Raw genomic sequence first — 15,427 nt, forward strand, 5'->3', positions numbered from 1 at the left:
AAGAACACCTAAGTGATAATGTAAAATTTGGGAAACAGAAATTTAATTCATTTTGCTGATAGACACGATAAACCGGTTTGCATTTATATAGTCATTCCCGCTTGATTGCTATGTGATTTGTGATGAGAGGGGTAAGGTATTGTAAATGCTAACCCCACGATTTTCTGGTGGTGGGGGTCAAGATATTGCATATGCAAGTCCCGACTTTCTTGAGGCGGGAGTAAGGTGTTGTAGACGCGAAACTCCACGACTTTGTGATGCGGGAGTAAGGTTTTGCAAACACAAACTCCACGACTTTTTGATGCGTGGAGTAAGGTTTTGCAAACGCCAATTCCACGACTTTTTTGATGATGCGTGAGTAAGGTTTTGCAAACGCCAACTCCACGACTTTTGATGCGGGAGTAAGGTTTTGCAAACGCAAACTCCACGACTTTTTGATGCGCGGAGTAAGGTTTTGCAAACGCAAACTCCACGACTTTTGATGATGGAATAAGGTTTTGCAAACGCAAACTCCACGACTTTTGATCGTGGAATAAGGTTTTGCAAAAGCAAACTCCACGACTTTTGATGCGTGGAGTAAGGTTTTGCAAACGCAAACTCCACGACGACTTTTTTGAATTTTGAATTTAGGTGAAATACCAACCTCACCTAAACTAAGGTGGTGGTGGATGAACTAGAGTGCTTTCTTTGTACATTGCTTTTGAGGAATTTATATACACCGTATGTCTCTTGGTTGAATGGAAGTCAAATATGGAAGAATGAAATTTTATTGATGATTTCAAATTTGAAACAACATAGCTAGTCCGTCTCATGGACAAACACTAAGGAGCCGTCACTCAAGCTACCAATTTGTACTAATGGGAAACCAATTTAACGATAAAAACGCCTAAGATGGAGCCGCATTCCATGGTTTCGGAGAGGGTTCCCCGAAATTGTCTTGAAGGAAATATGCCCTTAGAGGCAATCTGGTCAATGATAAGAGGTCCTTCCCAGTTTCGCCTAGCTTCCCCGCCTCGATGATCTTTGATTGTCTACACAAGACCCGTCGCTGGATGAAAAACTTTCAAGCCGCTTCTTGTCATATTGCTTCTTCATTGCGGCTTGGTAATGGAGGAGACGAGCAATACTTTCCTCGCAAGACTTCATCTAGATTGGCCTTTGAATGAGCTACTAATTCGCCATTATGGCCATCATTTAAGGCAGCGTCTGGTCGCCTCAAAGAAAAATTTCCGTGGGTAATACCGCTTCGCTCCAAACGCCAGGGTTAAATGGTGACATTCCTCGAGAGCTTTGGAGTTGTTCTATACCCCATAGAACGGCTGGTAGCTCCCTTGTCCACTTGCCTTTAGCCCTGCTCTCGAGTCGACGTTTGAGGATTGCTAAGATGGATTTATTTGTCGCCGGCCCCGCCCATTTGCTTGGGGTGATAGGGTGCAGAAAAGTTGTCTTGAATATGGAGACTAGCACAAAGCCCGCGGTATTTTCTTCTGATCAAATTGCTTTCCATTGTCGATATTAACTCAGGTGGGGATACCAAATCGGCAAATTATATCCTTCCATAGGAACCGCTTTGACGTCCGAAGCTTGTATGTGCACCAAAGGTTGTACTTCTCCCACTTGGTAAAGTAATCAGAGCTATGAGGAGAAAGCGAACATTCCCTGGAGCTCTAGGTAGGGGCCCAATGATGTCTAAACCCCATTTTGCAAATGGCCATGGTGAGAAAATCGGGTGTAGCTCAGTGGCTGGAAGAGTACCCAAATGATAGTGTTTCCGACAAGGAATACATGTCCGGGAAATGTTTTTCGTGATCCAATTGCATATGAGGCCACCAATATCCTTTAAGGCCATTGCCTTATGAGCCAAACTTCACCACCGAATGATTTCCGCGATATCCCCTCGCATGGATTTCTTGTAGCACGGCCGTTTCCTTCCTGTGTTGTGAGACACCTCAAAGATAGGAGACAATGAATTACCTTTCCTGTACAATTGCAGAGTTCCTGTGGATGAAGATACGAGTATAAACTTCCATGAGTCTCTTTTGACGTTATCTGCGATCTTGGGTTCTGAAGGGACTATGCCATTGCGTAGAAATGCAATGATCGGTGTCATGATCGTCGATGTCCGCCTCGACATTTGGGTAAGTGAAGTTGTTGGGCTCTTCTGCAATTTCGTTGTCACCTTGATCGTTACTTTCAGGTATAGGGCTGGAGTCTGCATCATTTTCTTGAAGAGTCTTGTTTCTATCTTTCTGGGAAACGTCTTCACTGGGCTTGTCTTGTAGGGGAATATCATACTTCCTTTTCCTCGTATTGACAACATTAATGTCCGATGGTAGATGTTCCCTATCCATATAGAAAAAGCAACATGCGTTGATGTAGATGTCTGCGAGTTGTTCTAAGGAGAAGTCAATGCTCGGGTCTTGCTGGAAATCAACGTTAACTTGTCTTGGTCCATCAATGTCTACTGCTGCGGATAGATATGCTAAGGCGTCTGCATGTCGAACATCATTCCTAGGCCTTTGTATAATCTGGATGGTTTCAAACTGGTGAGCAAGTCTGTGAATTAAGTCTAGGTATGCTGCCATTTTATCGTCTCGGGCTTCAAAAGAGCCGGAGAATTGCCCTGCCACCAACCGTGAGTCAGTGAAAATTTGTAATTTTCGAACTCCTAAGTCCAAAGTCAGGCGCGATTCGCGCATATGACGACTTCATATTCTCGCTACATTATTGGAGGCCTTGAACCCAAAACGAACCGAAGCCCATGGTTGATTTATCCGCTTGATAAAACACATCCTAATCCAGAGCCGGATTTGTTGTGTGAGCCATCTGTGTAAACAATCCATAAATCGGATGAAGGGTCCGTATGCTTTGGCAGGGCTTCCTCGCCCCCAACTATAGCCGTTTCGCTATAGATACTGCTGTCTTGGTTGACTTCGGGGACAAAATCGTCGATAGGGAAATCTGCCATTAGGGATGCAAGTGCATGACCCTTTTCTGAAACACGAGGTTCAAAATGGATGCTATAAGCACTTAAGTAGATGTCCCATTCCGCGAGTCTACTTGATTCTTGGGCACTTCGGAAAACTTTGCGTAGAGGATATTCCGTGTATACTTTGATCAGTCTTCCTTGGAAATATGGCTTGAGGCGTCTGGCAGCATGAACCAAGGCTAGAGCAATTTTTTCAATTCTCGAATATCTGCTTTCCGCCCCCGTTAGTGTTTTACTAATGAAGAAGATTGGACGACCGTCTTCTCCATCGATGAACAGGACTGCACTTTACCGCGAGATCTCGTAGCGCCAAGTAAGCTCCAACAAAGTTGCCACTCAGAAATTGGCCGCCAAGATTGGTGGTGCGACAAGGTAGTTCTTAATTGATTGAAAGGCATTTTCACAATCATCATTCCACTTTGCTGAGTCTTTTAACGTCTGAAAGAAAGGATGACACCGGTTCGAGTATTTAGAGATGAAACGATTTAGTGTTTGCTAAACGCCTGCGGAGTCATGAATCTCCTTTTTGTTTTGGAGAGGGCATGGATTGAATGGATCGGATCTGTTCTGGGTTAGCTTCGATGCCTCGACGAGTCATCAAATACCCTAGAAATTTTCCCGATATCATCACCGAAAAGCACATTTCAAAGGATTTAGCCGCATGTTGAATTAAATCGATCTGTCAAAACCGATTGTAAGTCGAGATGTGATCGCCACTGTGCTTGGATTTTACAACCATGTCATCAATGTAAGCTTCCATTGTCTTGCCCAACATATCTCCGAATATGGTGTTGATCATCTTTTGGTACGTAGCCCCTGCGTTTTTTAAACCGAAAGGCATAACTTGGTAACAAAAATCCCTTTGGTCGCTGATGAATGCAGTTTTGCTTCTTGGTCTTTAACAAATGGGGATCTGGTGGTATCCCGAATATGCATCCATAAATGATAAGCGTGGGTAGCCGGGCGTGGCATCTACCAATTCGATATTCGTGGAAGAGGTAGGGATGAATCGGGCAAGCTTTGTTAAGGTTCGTGAAATCAATGCACACTCTCATTTTACCATCTTTCTTGGCACCGCAACCACGTTAGACAACCACCGCGGATATGAAACCGGGTCATTATGAACCGAAAGTTGAGAGTAACCGATCAATTTCCTCTCTGACTTTGAGTTTTCTATCCGGGGCCATGCGCCTAGGCTTCTGCCGAACTGGCTTGATGGTAGGATCCATGTCAAGTGTGTGGCATGCAACTTCTGGGCTGATCCCCGCATCCGCCGACCACCAAGCAAAGATCTTTTTGTTTTTTCTGAGGAGTGCTACCATTTCTTTTTGTTCATTTTCCGTCAGTTCTGCCGAAATGAAAGTTGTTTGTCCGCCTAAATTCCCAATTTGAACTTCTAAGAGGCGGTCGATAGTCGGCGGTCCTTCATTTTGTGAACTAGCAGTATAAATACTGTGCGTGGCTAACTCTGATTTAGACACTGCTTGCGAATTACTGAGAATTGTATTTCCCCGCATATCCGACTGACGATATTCATCCAAGACTTTCTCGTGACAGCTGTGGGAAGCCATCTGGTCACCGCGCACCTTACAAATTTTGTCGAGAGATGGGAATTTTACTGCCTGGTGAAAGGTAGAGACTCATCCCATCTTTGTGGAGCCGATCTCTTCCTAGGATTGCATTGTAATGGGACTTGCAATTCATCGAGGAATTCAATGTCAATAGACTTGTCCATGAGCGTGATCGGTAGAGACTCTTCCTAATCGGAGTTGTTGCGGTTCCGTCAAACCCAATGATTGAGTACTTTCGTAGTAATTAAATTTTCCTCGACAAACAGCATGTTCTTGTAGCAACCTGCAAAAATGACGCTGACAGAGCTTCCAGTATCTATCATGATGCTCTGAACTCGCCATAATCCAACGAAAGCTGAAATGACGACAGCATCATAATGAGGATGATGGACGCCAATTAGATCTCTATCACTAAAACATAGGGGACCAAGCTCTGTGGTTTATGAACGAATTCCTTCAACAAAATCAATGTTATTGACGTGATAAAATTCCCGTAAGAAACCAAACTTTGCTCGTTGTTCACACTTTTGCCTTGTTCGTGAAACATCATTGATTTTGGCATGACCAGCTAGTATGACATTGTGGCTAGTCATTGCTACATTTTGTTTCACCGTTTTTGAAAGCACAAACTCATCTAATTGTCCCTTGTCGACTAGCCTCTCAGATTTTTCCCTTGAGGGATCTGCACTCTCCTGTTTCATGGCGAAATCATTGTGGAAGTGACACCAAAGATTTTTGTCACGTGTAGACTTAGTGTTTTCAGGCAAGGGTAGTGGTGGAAAAAGTAAGTTGCGTCCCTTGATCTTTTCATATATCACATTGTACTTGGCATTTAATGGAGTGAGCTTCATTTCCTCCCGAACCGTGGTTAACCTTGTTGTATTCTAACTTCTGTTGTGGTCCTTCCGATATGTTTTGCTTCTGTTTGCCTTTACCTTCGTTTGAGTCTTTACTCCGGAAGTCTTTGTCTCTTGAGGCTTTTGATCTAACATCTTCCTCCACGTTAATGAACTGCTGTGTTCGTGCAAACAAATCGGATTTTGATTGTGGGGGGTCCCGTACAAGGGAGTTGTAAATTCCGTTTTTATCGAAATGGACTCCTTCCTTGAATGCATGAATGATCATTACGCCGGGGACATCGGTGACCTCTGCTTACACTTGGCGGAAAACGAATTACTTAACTTTGCCAATGCTTCATCCTTTTGCTGCTTGGTGTTGAGCAAGATGTTGACATCCTTAGGACGTGTCCAATTATGCTTAAACCGATCTGTGAACTGGTTTGCTAATTCCTGAAATGACGCGATAGATTGAGTTGGCAAGCTGGAAAGCCAACGTAGAGCTTCTCCTTTTAACGTAGACGGAAAAAGTTTGCACAGTAGGGGGTCATCTTTGCGCCATAGAATTACCCTGCTTTTAAACTCCATAACATGATCGTTTGGGTCTCCTCCTGCTTCGTTGAACGTAGGAAGGTCTGGTTGTTTGAATCCTTTCTGATGCTCTGCATTTTGTATTTTTAGAGAAAATCTCCCGACGACATCTTCATTTACTGCAAGGTCTTTCCATCGTGCTTCAGTGACACCCACATTAGTCATTATTTTCTTGATGATGTCTTTGATTTGTTATTCCGTGAATGGTGCACCTGTGGCTTCTAGACTTACGACTTGAGGAGTAACTTCACTACGTTGCCTCTCACGGTGTTGTTGTCCCCACCGGTTGTTGCTTGCTTCTATATTTGGTCGGTTCCTTGGGCTGCGAGAGACCTATGCCGATAAAACGGGCTAGGGTCATTTAACCGAGACCCATTTCTTTGGTGTGGCCATATTCGGGTGACCGTCCATTAACCTTTGCGTCAGACGGTTTGCTGCATTCAAGCCATGTCTAAGGCTAAGCAGTTAAAATCGGTTTTCAGAAGTAATCGGTCTAAGAGCGATATGTGATTAATCAGTGAATCGGTGATTAATCGGTGATTTAATCGGTTTAATCTGTTTTATATTATTATATACAATTATATCTTCAAAATATTTTAATATAGAATAGTAACAACATTAAATGTATTAATAAAAATTGTTATTAATTAGTAGGCATTGTTATCCTTGTTCTTATTTATTTTATTGTTATTAAAATTTTAGTTGTTTTTATCTAATTTGTAGTTTCATAAAAAAAAAAAATTATCTCATTCTTATGTAATATTAATATTGCAATTTCAATGCATTTGGTGTGACAAAATTTGCAAAACTCTCTTTCAATTTGATTGAATAAAAAATAGTTATTAGTGGAAAAAAAAATAGAAAATAGTCAAAATATAACTTTTTTGGATGAGAATATATATTAAAAAAACTTAGTAAAACTTTAAAGAATATAAGTATAGATACGTGGCTTAACAAGAAAAGTAGTATGGCCATGTAACTAACATTGGTAAGCACCATAGTATTTCTTTACAAAAATAGAATAAAACAATGTTTGACTTTAAGCTTTCACCATCGTCCTCAATCTCTCTTCAATATAGATCTGTAGATCTGGTTTTGCTGCTGGTTCTCTCTCTCATCTCTCTTTGTATTTTGAGGAACCCATCACTCCTCAAAATTCCATCCATCGTCCTCAATCTCTCAAAATATAGATCTTGTTTGTATTTTGAGGAACCCATCACTCCTCAACCAATCACTCCTCAAAATTCGATCCATTTGCAGTTCGAATATTAATCTTGTTAGGATCCGATAATATCGGGCGAGGATTTTTCTCATTTGTTTCGAGAAAACGGTGTTTTCTCGGTGTTATCGGTCGATATGACCGATTAAATCGCAACCCGAGTATTAACCGAGAAATCGGATAAAAGCATATCGCTCAACCCCCGAGATACGATTAATCACTGATTAATCAGCGATATAATCCGATATTAACTGCTTAGGTCTAAGGTCATGTTGGAATTCGTCTCTGAGGTCCTGATTTTGGCGTTCAGCATTTCGTCTTATGGTGGATGTTGTCCACCTTTCTGATACGCTATGATCAACATTCAATGATCTTGTCATGTTATGACCACTTATACGCCTACTGTTGTTGGTATTTCGAGATCTGGATCGTCTTCTTGAATGAGATGAATGTCTGTTTGACCTTGGGTGACGATGCTCAGGGACCGTTTCCAATGGACGGGATGTACCGTAATTAAATTGTAGTCGGTTGGATACACTCCGATTTTCACCGGATCTGGGAGCTCTTGCCGGTGTGGAAGATGCATCATCGGTGTCATCCCTTTGTACTTGCTTCCCTTTGTCCAGTTGCTTCTGCAAGTAGTTGCTATGCTCCTTCTCTCTTCTGAACCTCTGACGCAGTACTTCTAACGGCATGTCTTCATCTCCTATCTCCATGTTATCCGGATCTACTTCGTTTACATTTGTAACGTCTAGATCTTGAAGGTGAGTTACTGGAGTCTGAGATGTCGGACGTCTAGATCTGGGTTGTCGTGGCACTGGGAGTTGAAAAGGCTGATCTTGCAGATCTGTTGCAGCCGGTTGTTCTATCACCTCCTGATTGATTAGTATTTCCGGATTTTCGTCTTGTTGTTGTTGTGTTCTTGCATTCTTGTTCGCCTGAGACCTTGTAGTTTTTGCCATTAATGGTGCTTGGAAGAAGGAACGTGGAAGAGGGCCCGTCAATAAGGACCACGGACGGCGCCAATTATGTTTGGGTGAGAACTCACACAAACACACTAATGATCTTGTTGGAGAGGTGGAAAGAGAGTGAAAGAGACTGTACCACCAATGGCTGCCTACGTATCCAAATTGTTCTCTGGAATCAAGTCTCAAAAATGCACGTAGTTCTTTGTTTGAAATGATTATTGGGTATTTATAGGAATCTCATTGCTAAAAATACCCCTTTCTTATTTGACGAGATATTTCCCTTTTTGTATAAAATCTTTCCAAAAGCTTCATACCTGCTATATATAACTTGAGTGTCATATTAGTGGGCAGTGTCATTGCTCCAATAGAAGGCATGCCCGAATACCACATTAGTAGACAAGCGGGACTGCCACAGTAGCGGGTAAGCAAACCCGTCTCATTAGTGGGCTTATAGTGGTACCCCATGATGGTCGTTCGTAGGGGTACAAATACAGTGGTACATACAATATATATATATATATATATATATATATATATATATATATATATATATATATATATATATATATATATATATATGGGGAGGGATAGAGGCACATTCATCGTAGAATTCTCAATTAGCAATATGAAATTTTGCAAATTTCGGAAATATATTTTTACCGAAACAAAAAAACGAAATTTTCAAAATTTAGATCCAGACTCCTCCTTCTCCCCTCTATCTCTATTCTCTTCTCTCTTCTCCACTCTCTCCAAAAAACCACGACTCTCTCTCCACCACTCCAAAAATAGGCGACTCTAGACCTCAATTTCTCTCTTTCTCGATCTTAAATCGATTTCTCCCTTTCTCTCTTTCTCGATTTAAATTCTAGATCTACAACTCTCGAGGAAAGCTTTGTCTATCTACAACTCCAAAACAGGTATCATTTCGTTCTCTCTGTTTCAATTATGTTTTCTTCATGGGAAAACTGATTGATTAAGTGATCATTGAGCCTCGCCAACCTATGCTTGCTGCGCATGATTCCGCGTTGTAGAAGTTGAAGTTTTGTATAGTTTCCCACTGAATCTACATGTCTTAAATCAACCCAAAATCCCTTTTTGGGTGACCGATGGTTATCAACAACTCGCAGAGAACAAGTAGGTGAAACAAACAAGGACACCATTACTAGTACTACTACTAGCATCATAACGGAAGAAACGTTAAAGGGTGAAGAAGCCATAGGTGAAAGAAGGGTGGGTGGAATGTTAACAAATTGGAGTAATGCAGAGAACTACTTGAGAGACGAATATATAAGGTGTGAGAAAAGAATAATGGATCTTTGGTTTACAGGGTACGAAGCATGCAGGACTCTTTAGTTAACTAAGAATCAAATGCTTACAATCCACTAATCAAGAAAGTATGATGAAGAAGCAAGAGACGTAAATGAAGATTACTGAGTTCGAGTTGAGTGGGTCTCTTTAACTGATTAACTCTAAATCTTCCATCATTATCTCTTACCGAAATCTTCGTTGTATTTAAGATGTAAAGACTGAAGAGTTTCTGCTGTTGCAATTAAGTTTAAAATACTCAAGATCTTGTGCTACTGGGAGTCTCACTATATGCATGGGGGAAAAAGGTGCAACTAACAGTCAAAACCCTTCAACCTTGTATTAGAAAAATTAAACAGCAACCACAAGGAAATGCAGTTTCCTTTAGATAAGACAGATTCTGTTTGCAAATAAAGATTACTAAATTCATCGAGGCCTACCACCAATAGAGCCACCAGGTTCAGTTTGATTTTCAGTTAGTGTAGCGTGTGCACAAAGGAAGGTTGTACCAGCACGTTCACACCATATTACTCTACATAGGCGACTCAGTATGGTTATCAGTATGTGCGCACATCCACTTTGATCTGTTTTACCCTTGTACACCACAACATCTGCATCTTTCTTTATTAATTATAAATGAATGTAGAAAATATAATATTTTTATACTTGTCCAAAAAGTATATTTTAACAAACTCATTTTGCTCCTGTAACTTAACAAAACATCTAGTCTATCAATTATGCAAACCAGTACACTGGTTGCCAACATTAGAGAGAAACAGGATACAATGAGAATAAAATACAATGCACAGTAAACATAGATTCAAACATAGCTGACCTAGAAACTACTCTCCAACGCAAGAATCCACCTTCTAATCATACAAAGCTTGCCAAATGATTCGTCATGTCTGAGTATCAATATTTGTTACAGCCAAACAAAGAAAATTCAAAAATGACATAAACCAGTAATAGATAGACCCAGAACTGTCAAAAACAATGACATGAACCAGTAATAGACAGACCACGAATTCTCTAAAACAATGGCTTTCGAATCATTTTCATTTCATATGAGCCAACCATGTGTTTTTTACGGCTGCCATGGCAGAAGGTAGACCTTCAAAACCTTTTCTTTCTCAACTTTTTCCAAAACCATGTGTAATCCAACTTAAACACCAGCCATGTTACATAATAAGGCATCCATTATTTTAAACCAAGTCCAAACGACAGCTTCGGCCGTGTTTTGTTTTTACCCAATAACTTCATCTGATTTGATCTTTCTTCCTCTTCTTCCAATTTCTTTCTCCGCATGGCCTCTTCTTTCTGCCTTTGGAGTTGTTCCAGCTCCCGGTAGCGTTCCTCCTCCTTCCTCTGCTGCTCTAATGCTTCTCTTTTTTGAGCTTCTTCCACTCTCCTTCGGTTCTCCTCTAGCATCTTATCCAGCTCCTCTCTCTCTCTCTTTACGAGCTTGTTCCTATGAGATACCAAGCCGCAATTTTAAGATTTTAGCATAAAACAGGTTCTACATATAACAATAGATAAAGCCAATTAAAGAGATCATCATGAAAGTTTGACTTTGCAGAAACTTTAATAAATGTAACATCTTAGTTCATAATCAGTCCATCATATCAATCCGATGAAAATATTTGGCTCATTGCGGCTTTTAGTTTAAGAACACTATCAAGATTAAGCAATCAATATCAGACAACGGAGAGAACAATAAGCTACCTCTTTCTGCCGAGCCTCTATAAGAGCAGCTTCCTTTTCTTTTTCAAGTTGAGCAGCAACTTCGTCAGGGAGTTTATTGCGACCTTCCTCAATTTGCCTTTGTGTCTCGAGCTTTACTTCCTCAGAGTTCAGTCTCTCTTCAACTTGCTTCCTAATTGCCTCTTCAACTCTCTTCACAGTTTCTTCTTCTAATAGTTTCAACTCCAGTTCACGCTGACGCCTGATAAAACAAGAAAAAAGTCAACCAGGAAAATGACCTTTAACACAGAAGAGCACAACACTTCTGTTTCCAATTAAATGTTAAACGGAAGCCGCAGTGTCAGATCTACGTAATTTATAATGAATGACTAACTAACCTTTCCTTCATCAAGACACTAAATACAAGCTTATGCTAATAAGGCATACCTCTCTAACAGATTTCTGATCCAAACAAATGAGTATTCAAACTGGTGAACAGTAGATAAACGAGGCACCAATTGCATCATCAAATATTACAAGTTGAACTATAGCAGTAGCTTCCTTCAGTAAAGCCTGTCGAGAAGAATGTCAAGTAACCTGTTGCAGGTTTAAAACTAATCACAGAAGCACTTCAATCCTCACATTAACTACAACTCTGACACAACCAGATTTATTAGATTTATTCAAATACAAGAAAAATGTTTAGGAATTGACTTTTGGGGAACAACAACCAGTGAACAAGAGCAAATGATTCCACCAAGGAAAGATTTTCGTGCAAAAAAAACTCTCCACTCTATCCCACAAGGGTGACGGCAGAGTTCAGTTTGATTATATAACTTTTATTCTTTTATAGCATAGCTTCACACTCTTACTACCCATATTCATCTTGACCATCTAGTACAGATATACTGCCAACATTTTATTAGATGTTTGAAAGACGAGGAACTTCCACAATACTCTCGAGCGATTGATATAAGTGCGGTGAATTGCAACCCCCCCGGGTATCAACGGTAGAAAAAAAATTAGACACAAGATTATTTTCCTGAGTTCATTCAACTTCTCTCTTTTTTTTTTTAGCGTACACCTTTTAAAGTTAATTGTTTTGCAATTGAACTCACGCTACCAGAAAATGGTCATAGCTTCCCTAAGCTATCAAGAGCAAAACTATAAAATTTTAAAACTGGAGAACAAATAGATTAACAGGAAAAGAAAAACAAAATATTATTTACTTGTGATTAACTTTTGCACAAAACGAGCCCATGATTTCCAAATATCAGATTTAAGTCATTTAACTTTCAGTGAATGCAACTAAACGGGGGGAACAAAGAGCTCAAATAAAGTGCTCGATGCGTAAGTAGACCGAGGCTCCTATTCCGTTTCATTCACTTCGAAGTTCGATGCACATATGCATTAAACATTTACAATCGATAACATCCGGTGATTGTAGAAGCCATAAGATAATTAACTCATACATTGGCGGTGGAGAAAGGGGTTCACAATGATTGTCCATGTGTATCGGGCCATAAAACCAAGACCGCTTTTGTGAAATGTCGAACAAAAATTAAGCACCCAAAGAGTTGCAAAACATATTCAGCGTCTTTCTACCATCAACTAACTATCACGTTATCACCTACAATAATTTCTCGAGAATCCAAAGTTTCTCATGAGCTAAGAGAATCAAGAAGGTTTTCAAGGCCACAAGGCAAAGAGTAAAGGACCCTTCAAAAACATATATGAAGCCTTTCTCATAACTAAAAGAAAATCCATATGAAAACTTTTGGCAGATTTATATAATAAATGCCTAGACATCACCATTTGAATATCTGAAGTTGAAATATAGGAGCCTTATTGCAAATTACATGCAAACGTGATACAGTGCTAGTAGATACATAGTATTCAAGAATTACGGAGTCATGACTTTGAATCGAGCAGTAGATCCCATGGATTATTTAATTCCACACACATAGAAGAGAAATAAGGATACTGATGAACCCAAGCTTGCAAGAAATTATACATAAAGGATATAAAGGATAAAGTTTGAAACAATACTGAACTTACTCTTTACTTTAAACACGAGAGAGAAAAAAGATATATTATAGTATGCTAGTACAGACATGTAAAATGACAGTATACCTTTGCTTTTCTTCCTCTTCAATTTTCAACTTCTCAATAGCATTCTTGCGGTCTATAGCACCAACGCTCGGACTACTAGACTTGTTGTTAATAGGGGACACTGAGGAGCTCGTACTTCTACGTCTCTTGTGACGCCTTGGAGTTGGAGAACGACTTGTGCGACGTCTTGGAGTAGGTGAACGACTTTTGTGTCGTCGTGGAGAAGTCGAATGACTTCTTCATCTGTGCAATAAAACAAAACAGTAAGGAATACTTGAACAGAAATCAACTCTCAGAAAGCAGAAAAACTAATACCATGAAAAATCCCACCACCTAGCAGACAGGTTTTCAATACAACATGTACAGTTACCTCATATATTATTAAGAATACCAATTGTGCTCCATTCATGAAATCTTGAAGCCCAAATCAAACAACCAAAGGAAAATCAACGAAATCCTTCACCTGCTTAAATCCTATAAGAAAAGGAGCACCTATGTTCTTTCATTATCCTTATAAGCACCATGTTCCCTACGCCTGTCACATTAACCATTTGGGACTTAATGTTCTTCTGTGAAACTTTACTTTCATCGTGCATACATACCCTCAGATGACTCAACCAAACAAACGATTTGGGGTGCAAAGTTCAAAACATCGAGTACGGAATGGGTTAGCTTTTGACAGCAACAATATCTTCCTTAAGCAAAATGCGACAATTCAAACACCATAGTACAACATAACGTCCACTTGAGCACGTAAACAGTAAAACAAGTTAATTTCCCAATCATGTTTAGTAAATAAATCACAATATACACCAAGGTCAACAAAATACAAGCTTTACCACTTTAGTATTTCCACATCTATGTGCCTATATATAATTATGTATTGCCTATATACAATTGATTGATTTCGAATAAGGTATACAAATAAACAAACATATATATAATAAATAAAGGATTACCGGCTACGGGAATAGAGAGAGTCGTGGTTGAGTTGAGAAGAGAGAAGAGACAGTGGAGAAGGAGGAGTTTCAGAGCCACATTCTCGATCTAAATTTTGAAAATTTCGTTTTTTTGTTTCGGTAAAAATATATTTCCGAAATTTGCAAAATTTCATATTGCTAATTGAGAATTGATTGTATCCGGATGGGATTGAAATAGATAGAATGGATGGGATTGTGCCTCTATCCCACCTAGAATGTGGGTTGGATCGGTCCGGATATAGGCAAATCCAAAACCGATCCGCTTTTCAACAATACGCACCTTAACCGGACCGACCGAACGGATATTTGAGTTAGAGAACTAGAACCGAACCGAAAACTTTTTTTGATTCTCGATCCGATCCGTTTCAACCAATAAGCTCAATTTCAACCCGTGAACCGAAGTTTTAATAATTGGATCCTAATTTTCGTTATATAAATATTAAATAATTTTTTTTTGCTAAACACAAAAACAAGATATACAAATAAAAAAGGCATAATGAATGATTTGAAATCCAAATTTGTAATAGAAACCATATTTTTATTATGTAAAAAAATATCGTAACATTACATATGTATTTTGTATATCTTATTTTGGAATTTTAAATATTACAATGTTGTATAAGGTAATAGAAATATATGGTGGAGGAAAATTAGAAAGAATAAGACTAAAAATTTTAATTGGATTAGGCCCATAACGGTTCGGTACATACTTAATCCAGAACCAATCCAATAAGAGTCCGGTTCTAATTTTCAAGACCCAGAACCGGTCCAATATGCTAACTACCGTCCCGACCCGCTTTTATTGGTTCGGACCGGATCGGGTATCGGTTTTTACCCGACCCATTGCAAGCCCTAATCCCACCCCTCTATATATATATATATATATATATATATATATATACAAGTACACAATCGTTTGTGTTGTTTCTAAAAGAGTGGAGTCTTCCCTTTATAGAAACACACAAATCTATCGAACTGTCACAAACCGACTAGGGGCGTGCACGCGCCTTCATCATGTGCAACTGAAGGGCACACGCGCTTGTCACTTTCTTCTCCCACACAGAGCAATACACATTTCACGAAGAATTTCAATATACACTGATGTCTCCTTAACACAAACATACAGACAAGAAGATTGAATTTTGGTGTGTACATAGGGTGCAGATAATTTGTATA

The 15,427-nt window shown here is 39.6% G+C and overlaps 1 protein-coding gene across 3 annotated transcripts; it reads right to left on the reverse strand.

The window, feature by feature from the left end:
• Positions 1 to 10,294: 10,294 nt before the first annotated feature.
• LOC147480836 (uncharacterized) lies at positions 10,295 to 14,315 on the reverse strand. Of its 3 annotated transcripts, XM_086577870.1 has the most exons (6): positions 14,231 to 14,315; positions 13,642 to 13,745; positions 13,293 to 13,514; positions 11,607 to 11,732; positions 11,202 to 11,421; positions 10,295 to 10,947 (listed from the first exon to the last, which is right to left on the reverse strand). In XM_086577870.1, the coding sequence occupies exons 4-6, from the start codon at positions 11,684 to 11,686 to the stop codon at positions 10,909 to 10,911; spliced, it is 339 nt and encodes a 112-aa protein (XP_086433996.1). In that variant the 5' UTR covers positions 11,687 to 11,732; positions 13,293 to 13,514; positions 13,642 to 13,745; positions 14,231 to 14,315; the 3' UTR covers positions 10,295 to 10,908. The 3 variants fall into 3 exon arrangements, with proteins under 3 accessions (XP_086433996.1, XP_086433994.1, XP_086433995.1); XM_086577868.1 differs by lacking the exon at positions 14,231 to 14,315 and having other exon boundaries at positions 11,607 to 11,756; positions 13,293 to 13,719; XM_086577869.1 differs by lacking the exons at positions 13,293 to 13,514; positions 13,642 to 13,745; positions 14,231 to 14,315 and having other exon boundaries at positions 11,607 to 12,437.
• Positions 14,316 to 15,427: the final 1,112 nt, after the last annotated feature.

This window comes from Coptis chinensis, chromosome 8 (genome assembly GCF_015680905.1).
Source record: "Coptis chinensis isolate HL-2020 chromosome 8, ASM1568090v1, whole genome shotgun sequence".
Classification (NCBI taxonomy): Eukaryota; Viridiplantae; Streptophyta; class Magnoliopsida; order Ranunculales; family Ranunculaceae; genus Coptis; species Coptis chinensis.

Bases quoted from the DNA above. Each gene is read 5' to 3' on its own strand.
- LOC147480836 (XM_086577870.1), bottom strand. From the start codon at position 11,686: ATGATGCAATTGGTGCCTCGTTTATCTACTGTTCACCAGTTTGAATAC. The intron at 11,422-11,606 runs GTATGCCTTATT...TTGTTTTATCAG, and splicing joins ATCAGAAATCTGTTAGAGAG to GCGTCAGCGTGAACTGGAGT. The intron at 10,948-11,201 runs GTAGCTTATTGT...GGTATCTCATAG, and splicing joins TAGAGGCTCGGCAGAAAGAG to GAACAAGCTCGTAAAGAGAG.